The 13,252-nt window shown below is 27.3% G+C and overlaps 1 protein-coding gene across 1 annotated transcript; it reads right to left on the minus strand.

Moving 5' to 3' along the window:
* Positions 1-9,923: 9,923 nt before the first annotated feature.
* LOC103494005 (NAC domain-containing protein 100-like) lies at positions 9,924-11,929 on the minus strand. Its single transcript, XM_008454996.3, has 3 exons — positions 11,391-11,929; positions 11,006-11,283; positions 9,924-10,915 (listed from the first exon to the last, which is right to left on the minus strand). The coding sequence occupies exons 1-3, from the start codon at positions 11,581-11,583 to the stop codon at positions 10,271-10,273; spliced, it is 1,116 nt and encodes a 371-aa protein (XP_008453218.2). The 5' UTR covers positions 11,584-11,929; the 3' UTR covers positions 9,924-10,270.
* Positions 11,930-13,252: the final 1,323 nt, after the last annotated feature.

A 13,252-nucleotide genomic window follows, 5' to 3' on the forward strand; every position in this document is an offset into this window, starting at 1 on the left:
TCAAATTCAATTTCCTCAAATTGTACTTTAGTTAGAGATTATATATTTCTTTTCAAAATCACAAAAATTGCTCAAAGTACTTGGCCTACTATCTATCTCATAAGGCGAGAACGTCTTTCTTTCCAACTTCGTCAACTTTCACGTCTCGTATTGAAAGAAATGTGTTACCTAATCAATTGTTGCTCCTCAATATGTTTAAGGAGACCAACTAGTACTCTAGACAAAAGTCATTTTTAAATTTTAGGTGAATTTAATACATGAGACTACACATAAGTCAAGCACAATCTTACGAAAAATATAAAAGGCTGCAATAAACTAAATTGAAAGAATAACAAAAATATAAACACGTATATATTAGCTACCAAATTCGGTGTAGTGACATCTATATTTAGGGAACAATATATTCAGTGAAAAAAAAATCACTAAAAATAAGTCAATTCTTATAATAAAATACTTATTTATTAAACGGCTACAAGGACTCTCAAACAATTTACTGTAATTGAAGAGTCTTACGTTCTTTTAACTTGAGATTTCCTTCTCGTTGTTGCATGATCAAAGTCATCTCTCGTTTGAAACACACTTAAAAATAAAAATAGTTTAGACCTTCCCTAAAAGTGATACTCTATCCCTCAAAGCTATGGTTCAACGAAGAAATTAAAAATACGAAGATGTGTTGCAATATACAAGACAACGCCTCCACAACCTCATAGAGAGAAACACGCTATTCTTTTCGCCACAACACCATCACTCGAGAATCGTCTACTTTACTTACACGTTATGAGATAATAAATAAAAACAATCAAGAGTCAGCAATGACAAAATTCATATAATTTAGAAATGAGTTATTATTTATTAAGTGATCACACATAACACTATTACTCCTTTGACTAATGAATGGAATTATTTTGATTAATTATTAGGCTTAGTGGTTGACAGTGGGTGTAAGAATGTGAATGAAGATATGGTTAATTCCTTTGTTTGAGAATACCAAGTCAAAGTCAACCTCATACACATCACACTTCATTTTTCAACCAATTAAAATCATACACCTTCCAAATTTTATATTGCCCAAATAAAGTTATATTTATTCAATCTTTATAAAAGCTGAAATCAAAATATATAATATTGTTTCTAAACTTTAGAAATCAAACTATATGTAATGGCACATATCAGAAAAACTCATAATGTTGTGATCGAACATGTATCTTAAAGTTGTCCTCGTGGGTTTAATATTAGATAAGACTTTTATAAGATTAGAATTAATTAATATTAGAAGAAAGTTAAGACAAAGAAATTAATTAACAAAAACTAATTATTAAGACTTTATATATAGGTTTGTCTTGTGCTTTTATGAGGACAAAAAATGAATAAGAGAATTAGGTTGAAGATTTGTTAGAATATTAATCTTAATCTCAATAAAACAAGAATTTTCTTTTCTTAATTAATAAAACAAGATTTTGTTGAAGATAGGAGAATCCACAACAATTGACATTTGGACACCTAATGCAATCATGCGACGTCGTTTTGATGGATCATTAGGATTGTTTTTCTTTTTTTCTTTTCTTTCTTTTGTTCTTTTTCTTAAAACAAATACAAATAATTCAGTCCTTAATCTAAAATTATATATTAAGGCCTAATGATAAAATCAAATTTAGTTATAAATTATAATGTTTAAGTTGTTGTATAATATAAAAATGGTCCTTTTTAAATAGAAAAAGGAAAAAAGAAAAAACAAATCATTCACGTTCTATACAAAAAAAAATCACTCGATTTTTTTATAAGGCGTAAATATTTTATCAATTTTTCGTGTAAAAAAGTGACACGTTTTATTTTGATTAGATTTTTTATAGTAAAAACTAAATTATTACAAATTTTAAGTTACAGTGATAACAAATCATTACAAATTTAAAAGATATATGAATTAAATTATTAGTCGATTAGAATTAAATTTAAAAGTAACAATTAGACCCTATATTTCTTAAAAGGTTAAAATTGAACCATCGAACTTATAATAATCGTAAACTTTCAATTCATGAAAAATAAAAATAAAATATTCAAACTTATATAATCAGTAAGATTTATATAATTATATATAATTTTGTAAGTTTGGAATTCAATTTTAAAATTTGGATAAATCGAGATGACTTATTTTCTATTTTAAAAATTTGGAAATGTAATTGAAATTTGAGCTAATTTTTAAACATCCATTAGATTAATTTTTGTATAGTTTAGGTGATTACCAACACAAAGCTTAGGTGTGTATTGATATTATTTTAATATATATATATATATATATATATATATATATATAATATAAATGCTGTATTAATTCCTCGACATAATCATTTGTTGTAAAGTCAGTTATTCGAATGTGGTTTCGAATTTCAATCTCAAATTAGAGGATCTATCTATCTTGTTCGGTAATTATTTTATTTATTATTTTCTATCAATAATTTTGAAAAATCAAACCAAATTTTGGAATACGTAAGAAAAAAAGTAACTTACAGTGTTGGTTTTGTTTTTATAATTTGTCTAAAAAAATCCACCATTGTATTTAAAAAAAGATACATAAACCATTCTAAAATACGAAAAATACGTAGGTTTAGCTTTTAAAAACAAAACAAAAAAGCGAACCGAGCCATAATATTTCCAATTATTTGTAAGTTAAACATTAACTGTATCAATTTTTCAAATTAAAAAATTATTTGCTGTTTCTTTCAATTTTTATTAAATGGAACAGTCTAAATTATGAGAATTGTAAAAAATAACAAATTTGACATAATACTTATTAAATATAGCAAATTTTCAAATTCTATCAATGATAGACACTGATATGCATTTATCAATCATATTGATAGACATATGATAAATATTTTAGAAGTCTATCGATATCTATCATTAATATAATAAAAAAAATTTACTATATGTGATAAATATTTCAGTTTATAATGTCCCTTCAAATTATTTAAGAATGAAATATGTTGCAATAGACGTTGTGACAAATAAAGACAGTTCAATTAGCTACACTCTAGATTGCACCTAATATATATATTCCACCTTTCTTACGCCAATAATATTTAGAAAAACAATTAGATATATAACAATAATATCATAAAGTTAGAATCTTATAAACTTATAATTTAATAATCAATAAAAAAAAGTGTTTATAATATATGTACGGATATGTTCAAAACTACACGAAAAATGAATTAGCTTTCATTAATATATATACATATCATAGAGTTAAAACATGAGGCTAAATCAAACTTAAATTATATTATATTAAACACAATATATATTTACATGTTTTTAATTATATGTATATAAAAGAAAAGGCAAGTGGGATTGGATTTAATTAAATTTTGAGCTAATTAAGAACATTTGACCAATGATATAATAACGATAATAATATATACATAAGTGAAAACAATGAAAAATGAAGGATAGGACAAAAAGTGTTGAATTTATGTATGGAAATTAGACAAAGTTTTGGTGATTAAGTACTTGATTTAAATTTCTTTAAATGGAAAATGATTGAATTAACAATAATCAAAAACCAAAGTTTTTATTGCATTACTCTCCTCTACTCCACATTATAACATTTTAGAGTGTGGGAAAAAAGGGCAAGATTCATTCAACAAGTAAATTAAAAGGATAAGGTTCTTCATTCAAATCATTTCCTTATTGTGATCTTATTTAATCCTATCCTTCCATGTGTACTCTCTTACATATTTATCCATTTCATCTCCATTATTATTATTATTGTTTTTCTTTACCTAAAATCTCCGCAAATAAAATTAAAAATTAAAATCGTTGAAGTTTAATTATTGATATTTCATCAAAAAGTTTGAGCTAAAAGTCGTATTCTTTTAGAATCATGATTATTAGTTTGAAATTTGAAGTAGAATAAAGTTACAGAAATTCACATTAACTTAAGGCAATAATAATGACAACTCGAATATGTATATATAGACATGTGTAAATTAAAGTCGAAGAAAATGAGGTTTAGAAGAATGAGAGGTCGATTGCTTAAAGAAGTTGTATACGTATGTAGTGGGGGCTTCATATAGGATGTCTTTGCTTTTTCATATGTTGCCATCCATCAAAAGTTTATTAACCTTTCATTTTTACCACACATTTGTCCTTCACTTAAATATATATAATAAGATACGTACACATATATCACCTTCGTAATAATAATAATAGTAATATAATATGTTACTATATATTCACGGATGATATCTTGACCTAATTCACCATTAACTACTTCTACGTTCCTTAATAATTAGTTAAGTATTTTAGGGTTATCGATCTTTCCCTCAAACAAAGTATTGTACGTCAATGACTCGAAGTAATATATCTAAGTTGTATTTGCATGAGTTCTCAAGAAAACATATATATAAACATAGCATGCAGGATTTTGTACAACTCATTAAGTATGTTAAAACCAACAGACCATAGTTTAAGTATGTTAAAACCAATTTGACATAAAAACTTTCTTGTACTTTATGCTTTTTGGTTTTAGTTCAAAGTATGTATCCAAAGTGTACATAAATATCTACCATCAATATGATCAACACAACTAAATTATTAGTGGAAAATTTTGTTTTGTGTGTTAACCCAAAAGGTTATAATAAGTAAATCACATTTCAACCGCGTTTTACACTAAAATATATACGTATATAAATGCATATATTATGCTGAAAAAATAATTGTTAATCAGTTATAACAAAATATATATATCATTTTATTTAACCTAAAGCTATATATATATATATATATATTTAACCTAAAGCTAGTATTGTTGAGTTGTTAGCGAAAAATATTGTCATTAAGTTCTATGAATATGCAAACTATATATGATCTCTTGATATCGTTCCATCATCCAAGAACACGTAAATTAATTATTAAATTCATGTATTATTAATTAATGAATTTACGAGATGTTAGAAATTGAAAAATCACATGTATAATAACACTATTATATTTTTTAGTTCACCAAATCTTAAATATAGGATTTGATTTTTAGTTTGATACAAGATATAATATATATATATATATATATATATATATATATATATATATATATATGTTTTTATACACCTAACTTACTTTTTTGGTAGAATGCAAAAATACAAGGTATGAAGGATGCAGACTTTTTTATCTTTTGATATATAGCACATACTTTGATTTTGGTTGACGAGATCTTTTATGTTAGGTTTGATTGAAGATTAGGTTTGAGGGTGATGTAAAGTTTAAACTTTTGTAATATCATATATCATTAAAATATTGATTTTGATATCAATATCAATATTTCAATTTCACATTTGTATTAATAAATATATACTAATAAAATTATCATGACAAAAAAAAAAAAAAAAACTTTACATTAGATCATTTAAATTGTTTTTAAACTCATTATTATTAGTAAACGTAAGATGATATTTTTTTGGACTAATTCTAACAACAGATCTCATAGATTACTCATACATTTGTTTATTAACGGAGAGATTATTACTCATACGTCATACCAAATATTAGAGGCAAGCATAATAGACAAATAAACCGAAGTCAATCGGTTGAAAAACGAGAGGGACGTCGGGGTCGAGGTCTAATATTTATAACTGTTAAACGAAAACCGACCGACCGATAAACCCTTACTTATCGATATCGAGATTGATTTTAACATTTATTAAACCGACTATGTCGATTCAATGATAATTTTATAAAAAAAACCCGTAACTTCGATCAATCGATAACCATCCGTGGTGAATATAACATAAATGAATATCATGGGAAGTAATTAGAATTAGAATGTAAGTTAACGATGTTCTAAGAAAGAACTTAAGGAGAGCGACGGCAATGATTGAAAAACCCACCACGTAATGGAAGAAGAAAAGAAAGGAAAACATTACTAAACAGTACGAGTGTGGAAGGGAAGACTTTTTTTTTTTTTATATTATTATTATTATTATTATCTTGTTTTTTTTACAAGAAAAAGACAGCTGGAAAAAGGAGGGACCCACGTAGAAAAGAAAAAACGCGGTGACGTGGCTGGTTAGGGCAGAAGGGGAAGAAGAAGTAAGAAGTAAGAAGTAAGAAGAAAAACGACGTTATTTTGACGGCTATATTATTATGGTGGTGACGGCAGCAGCAGCAGCAGCAACGACGACGTGAACCTTCCCCGTCCAATTGGAGAATGGCGGGTAAAAAGAAGAGTGGGCCCCGCTGATTGCGTGTCAACCGTTAGAGGGAGGAAGGGAGGAAGGGGGGGGGGGCTTAATCGTAAATGCACAAAAATTCCGTCATATTATCAGGTAGTGGTGGACCCCGCCCGTCCCTCGATGACGCTCCGCCGTTGGTTGGGGCCATGGCTGCGGCTGCCCCCTTTGTAAAAATCGTCCAAATGGAATGCCCATGCACTTTCTAAAAGTAATCCTAATAATCTATTTAGTTGACAAACTATTCAATTCTACACACCCATATACTATGCTTAATGCTATATTTCATACATACATACATACATACATACATATATATATATATATATATATATATATCTAACTTTCACATCTAATTAAAGTGAAAATACCAACAACAAACTAATTTCTCATGGATATCGAGTCGCTTATTATTGAGCGTTGGTTATTTGCAAAATAAATAATTATTGATATCTTTTGTATAATAAAATTCGTTTTATATGATACATAGCATTTTTATTTGTAGTAAGGAGTGGTATGAAAAATGAATCTAAAACTAGCATATATTATATATACATGAGACAAAATAATTTAATTGATATAAAACATATATTATTTCGTATTAAAAAGTTAGACATTCGAATACTCTCACCGTAATTAATTTGTTAATGCTACTCTTAACTACAAAGAGTTGCATATTTTTCATGTTTTCATATTGTATTTCTTGTTCTCTACATATTTAATAACACATTTTTTTTCATACCTTTACAAAAGCATATACATATAATCAATAACGTTGTATTGATTTCAGTGGAGATAAGAAACCGAACTTTCAACATCTAACTCGCAGTTATATGGTTTGAATATTAAAAATCTACTTTTAACTTTACACTATACTAGATATTTTAAATCTAATTCCATGTTCCTAATTATGTCTCTTTTGAAGAAAAATCATTCAATATTTCATCATCCCATGTTGTGTTTTAATTAGTTTATATATATATATATAAAGTAAGAGATCTATAACTATCATATTCAACAATAAACGTGAGAAATATAATATATCTTTCACCTTGAAAAAGAAATATATATATACTATACTTTCATACTATAGAAATTGAATTTGAACATATGAATAAATGTGTGCATATTAGATTGAATTTGAAAAGGAAAATAAAAAAATTAAAATTAAAAAAAAATCCACAAAAAGTAAAGAAAAAGATATTTAAAATTTTTCAATTTTGAAGAAAAGGGAGAAGTGGGGAATGGGAGAGAGAAATACTTTGTAAACTCCTTTATTTAGTAAAGGGTGTTTCCACATACAACATGGCATATTGCCAAACTTAAAATAGGGAAAAAAAGAGGAATAATAATACAAACATTGGAAAAAAAAACTTTTTATATGGTTTTGCTTCTAATTTTTTCTAACTATTTTTAGTTTGTTTTATGAACCTTTTTGTTTTTTATTTATCTAAAGGAATTCTCACTTCATTTTTAAACAATATAAAAATATATTTTTTTTCTTAATCAAGCTACATAGCATATAGCATTAAAAAATTATATATATATATATATATATGCATCGTAAAATTCTCGAGGATTGGAGTTCTCATTACTTAATCATTAAATTAGAATAATATATCTAAGATTATAATAAATAAAAAAACTTATCATATAACATATGATGATCGAACAATATGATAAGATATACGAATATAATTGTAATCCATAATGTATTTTTTTTAAGATTAAAAATACTTATATTAAATTAATAATTTAACAAGTGAATGAAAAATATTTTATTTGAAGGAATAATTTAAATAAAAATACAAAATAAAATAATTGGTTTCCAATCGTGTTCTTCTGCTGTCCATTGGATTCAAAGATTAATTTATATATATAGTTTGAATTTGAGTTGATATTAACCACTAATGGATGAAAACTATGTTAATAATTATCAAATTAACCCAATAATTATAATTATGGATCATCGATTCACTATATTTGAATCATTTTATTTTGTGTTAGTCGATCTACCTTAACATTTGAAATCTCTCTAAACTATTTTCAACATTTAATTTAGTAAATCAAATACGTCATCAATTAATCATGCGAAAGAAAATAGTTATAAAGTTGAAGTCAATTTAACAATATTTGAACTCGTTTGATATTTTATGCTTTAAAATGACCTAAAAACAATGAGTTTTTTTCTTCTTCTTAAAACTTGTGTTTAGATATTTTATTTATTAGATGGAACATGAAACAAATTACTTGATCCTTTTGATTCTAATTAAAGTTTTATTTAAGCATGCATGTGCCTAAATCCTATACCAATTGCTAATATAAATGTAAGTGTTTTCGAATACAGTCCAAAGTCCACAATTTTTTATGTGACGACTAGCACAATTCATACTCAAAATGTGATGTAAAACACACATATAAAAGGGAACAAATCTCTATGCTATATTCGCAAAAAAAAAAAAAAAAAAAAAAAAGTGATGTGAGTAATATTTTTCTCGAATAACTCCGTTTTAGCCTCTAAGTTTTGGATATAGCTTTTAGTCCATAATTTTTTAGATTTTACAAATTTGCAATTATATTCGGTTATGTTCATAGATTTCAAATTCTACACTTTTAATTATATATGCATATTTGTTACATGCGTTTTCTATATTTAGTGATAACGTTTGGTAATTAAATTATAAATAATTAACCTAAGTTCCACCATTTTTTTCAAATTAAAATTTCATATCCACTATTTAAATTTAACTAAAACATAAACAAATTAACAAAAAAATTAAAACTAAAAATGTAAATTTTGAAATATATATATAAACCAAAAAACAAAACAAGGTTTCAAACCATAATGATAAAATAAAATATAAAAAAACCCAATTAAAATAAAATTTAGAACATAAAATTAAGAGTAAATAAAAACTTAATCCAAAATCCGTAACACAAAAAATTCATATTTCTTATTACTTAAAACTACACATTCTTTATGACTCGAGAACATCTTTTTTCTAATTTGTTGCTTCGAATGGGATGAACATTTTTCTCCATTTTCTTATGCTACATTCAAATATAAAAAATTAGATGGTTTTAATCTATACAAATATTTTACTATATTAGTAAATATTTGTATTTGTTTTAATTTAAAATAACTTTTTATAATATATATCGTATCCGTATTTAATTAAAACAAATACCAATTAATTACGCCACCAAGCTGTATGTAATCTTAAATCAAGGAATCCATCAAAATCCAATGTGTTTACATTAAAAATAAACTATATGAATTCTCCAACCCGACTCTAATTCTCCCAATTATGTGAAAGAGGTCAAGAGAAGAATTAAAAATGGAAAAATCCTAATCTAAACCCTAATTTTTCAAATTGAGAAAACACACAACCAATTGATAATCGTAGATGGACACCGCATTTTTTTAATTTTTATCCCATCCACCATTTTCACATCTTCACGTCTCATTCTGATTTTCTTTTTTCCCTTCTTTTAATTTCAAAGTGAAATCAAGAAAAGCCGAATCTACAACGGAAACGACGAGGTTTGAAGATCAATGATTTGAAAATTAGTATAGAAACAAAATTGTCACGTTTCATGTTCCTATCATTTGAAAGAAATTAATTACATTTTAATTGGGAAAAATGAAAGAGAATGGTGGGGTGGGGTGGGGTGAGGGTGAAGGAAGAGCCAAATCCCAAAGGACAGAAAGAAATATTATTAAACAAAGAGTAGATTAGTTATCCACCGACTGAATCAATCCTATTCTTTCAAGTCTTCATTTTCATTTTTCTTTCCCAAATATCTTCCAATCATAATTTCAACACAAAACCAACCCCACCTTCTCTCTTCATACAATTCTAATATTAATTGACCTTAATTTCCACACATTTACTTTGATTCTTTGATAATCTAGACAAATAAACACCCACATTCTATAACTAAACCAAATCCCAAAATTCCCATTTATTATATGTGTGTGTGTGTGTGTATATATATATATAATTTTTTTTTTAATTCTTCAGCTTCATCTGGCTGATGTGTTAATTTCAGTAATTCCAGAACCCGTCGAGGTCGATCGGTGCCATGGGACCCGGTGGAGGTTCTTGGGAAGTATCAAACGGCGGCCTTCGACCCATTTCAAGATTTGGAAAAACGGATGAAATTTCGTTGTTGACATCGGTGGTGAGGCAGGTTTCTTGGGAGATACTGATTTTTTCTCTCTCTGTTTTGAGTGTGTTTCCGCCATTGACGTTCTGAATCAAAGCTCGGAGGAGAGATTGTTGGTCTTGTAAAAGGAGAGAGTTTGTGAATTGGAGATTTGGAGGAGGAAGGGGGGAGAAGGTATGATTTGGAGGGGAATACATTGAGTTTGAATGTGGGTTTCTAGGAAATGAATCGATTGGATTGGGGATTGCAGAGAATAAAGAAGTATTGTTGTTGTAAGAAGAAGCCATTGGTTCGAGTTTTGTTTGAGAATCTATGGCGATGGAGAAGCAGGGCACGTTATTGTTATTAGCCAATTGAACAACAGGGCGTTTGGTTTCTCCATTAAATGGTAATGAATCTGTTAATGGAGGAAGAATTGAATGGCTAAATTCATTCCCAAAAGGACCCAATTTCGATATCCCAGAAATATCCACTTTTTTCCCACTTGAATTCTTCTGAAATACTCTACAAATCACCCACTCATTCTGCATAAGAAAAAGAAAAACATAGGAATTAAAGAAGAAGACGAAAAAAGAGCCACAAACAAAAGTTACAACGATCCATTGAATTCATACCTTGGCAGTTTTTGGGAGGTTTAAAGCAGAGAGTTTACCCTCTAATCGATATTCATGCATAACCCAATCAGATTTTTCACCTTTTGGAGCTCTTCCTCTATAAAAAACCAAAGTTTTCTTCATACCCACAAGAGATTTTCCTCTATAAATGTCTTTATCTTTTCCAGTAGCTTTCCAGTACCCAGCTTCAGTTGCTCTGTTCGTCCTCAATCCAGTTGGGTATTTTCTATCTCTAACACAAAAAAAATACCACTCTTTTTCTCCCATTTTCGCCTTCCCTGAAAACCCCAAATCATCAAATATTCAACACAAAACAAGAAAGAAACATCAAGAGAGAAATTCGAAAAACAAAACAGAGAGGTTGAGGTTAATTATAATTACTTACAAGGCAAATCCCAAGGCTCGGATTTGTTAAGATCAACATCACCAATTGCTCTGCAGCAGAAACTACTATCCATAACTTTCTCAAACAAGTAATGAGAAATGAGTTCTTCATCAGTTGGATGAAATCGAAAACCAGGGGGCAATTCCAAATGATCTTGTTTATTAACAACAGCAGCAGCAGCAGCAGCAGCCATGCTTTAAAAGTTAAGGTTTTTAGAAAGAGATGAATAGATGTATAGGAATTTGTGAGAAGATACACAGCTTTAAAACGAGTTTTAATAAGAGAGAAAAAGGGAAAAGAGAAAGAAACGGTTAAGAAAAAAGGGTTTTGAGGAAAAAGAAAAGAAAAGAGAAGTGAAAGATGGATATTGTGTTATGGGGAGAAACCCAAAAAGAAAAAAAAAAAAAAAAAAAAAAAGGCAGAATGTGAAACAGAAGAGCCCTAAATAGTGGGTTTTTAAGAGCAAGAGAAACGTGGTTTGTAAGGCAACTCTTGCTGATGTTAGTTTTAAGCCTTTTTCATTTTTTTCTTCTTTTTTGACCCTTTTGCCAAAACCACCCTTTCCATTGCGTTTTCTTCTTTATATATATATATATATATTTGAATTTCCGCGTTAACTCAAAACCCAATTCAGATAAATTGATTCTCACATAATTAGTGACCATAGGTTGATCCACGACCAACGTCCGAGGATGTGTAGTAATAGTTGTAATTACATTACCAAACTCTACCCGATCTTAAACTTGTAAAAATATTAAAATTGAACCTTCAACTTTATTACAATATATCGAAAATTTGAGTAATTTTGAAGATTTAATCTTCAATTTTCATTTCATGATTTACTGATTATTCCAAAAAAAAAAAAAAAAGATCTCATGATTAACCAATTTGACTAAGGAAAAAAGACAACTCACTCCTTGATAATAATTTTATTCATTATTTTTTGTCCTAATTGTTCTTTCTTCTTTCTTCCTTCATAAAGACAGCTCATTTCAAATGGACATGTCAGTAATTTCGTGGATTTCTATACTCTCTTAAATAGATGAATTAAGCTTGATTTTGTTTTAAATAATTAATCAATAGAGTTGACCTACTTATTCTTAGATTAGAACAAAAGAAAAGCAAAGACATTCGAGGCAAAATATCACGTAATTCGACATGTTCTTAAATGGTTTATTAATTTTTTCGTGTTTTTAGATTATTTTCAAATGTTAATATCATGACAAATAAGGAACGAATGTAGTATGAAAAAGCTTGGTAACATTATAATTGCACTGTTCGACAATAAATATGATTCGGAGATGATCTTATGGTCCAAATATATATATTTTTTCGATATAGGTTTCTTTAACATTATTATGATCCATAGTGTTAAAAATTTCAACCGAGTCTATATGTGATATAAGCTACTTTGGTCTTTTATATGCTTTTCAAACTTTACTTTAATTATAATAGAATTTACCTTGCAAGTCATCCTTGAATTGTATTTTATTCACCAAAAAAAAAAAATCACCTATTTTTATTAATTTTTTTTTACTAAAACCCTAGACCCCTAACTAATTCAATTAAGCTAAATATATATTTTAAAAAAATAATAAACTTGTTTGTTTTCATATTAAGTAGAATAATGTACCAATATGGAAATGATAAAAATGGACTATTGAAATTTTGAGCAATAAGTTTGAGCTAATTTCAAAAATTTTAAAATAATTAACAGAAACCCACTTGAAACAATGCCTAATCACACCATTATTATAAAAGGATTTATAACATTAAACATTTTAATTAATAAAATTGATATGATTAATAATAGCAAGAAAAAGAATATGATATTTTTCAATGATCTATATCATAGGCCGCCC

This window comes from Cucumis melo, chromosome 2 (assembly GCF_025177605.1).
Source record: "Cucumis melo cultivar AY chromosome 2, USDA_Cmelo_AY_1.0, whole genome shotgun sequence".
Lineage (NCBI taxonomy): Eukaryota > Viridiplantae > Streptophyta > Magnoliopsida > Cucurbitales > Cucurbitaceae > Cucumis > Cucumis melo.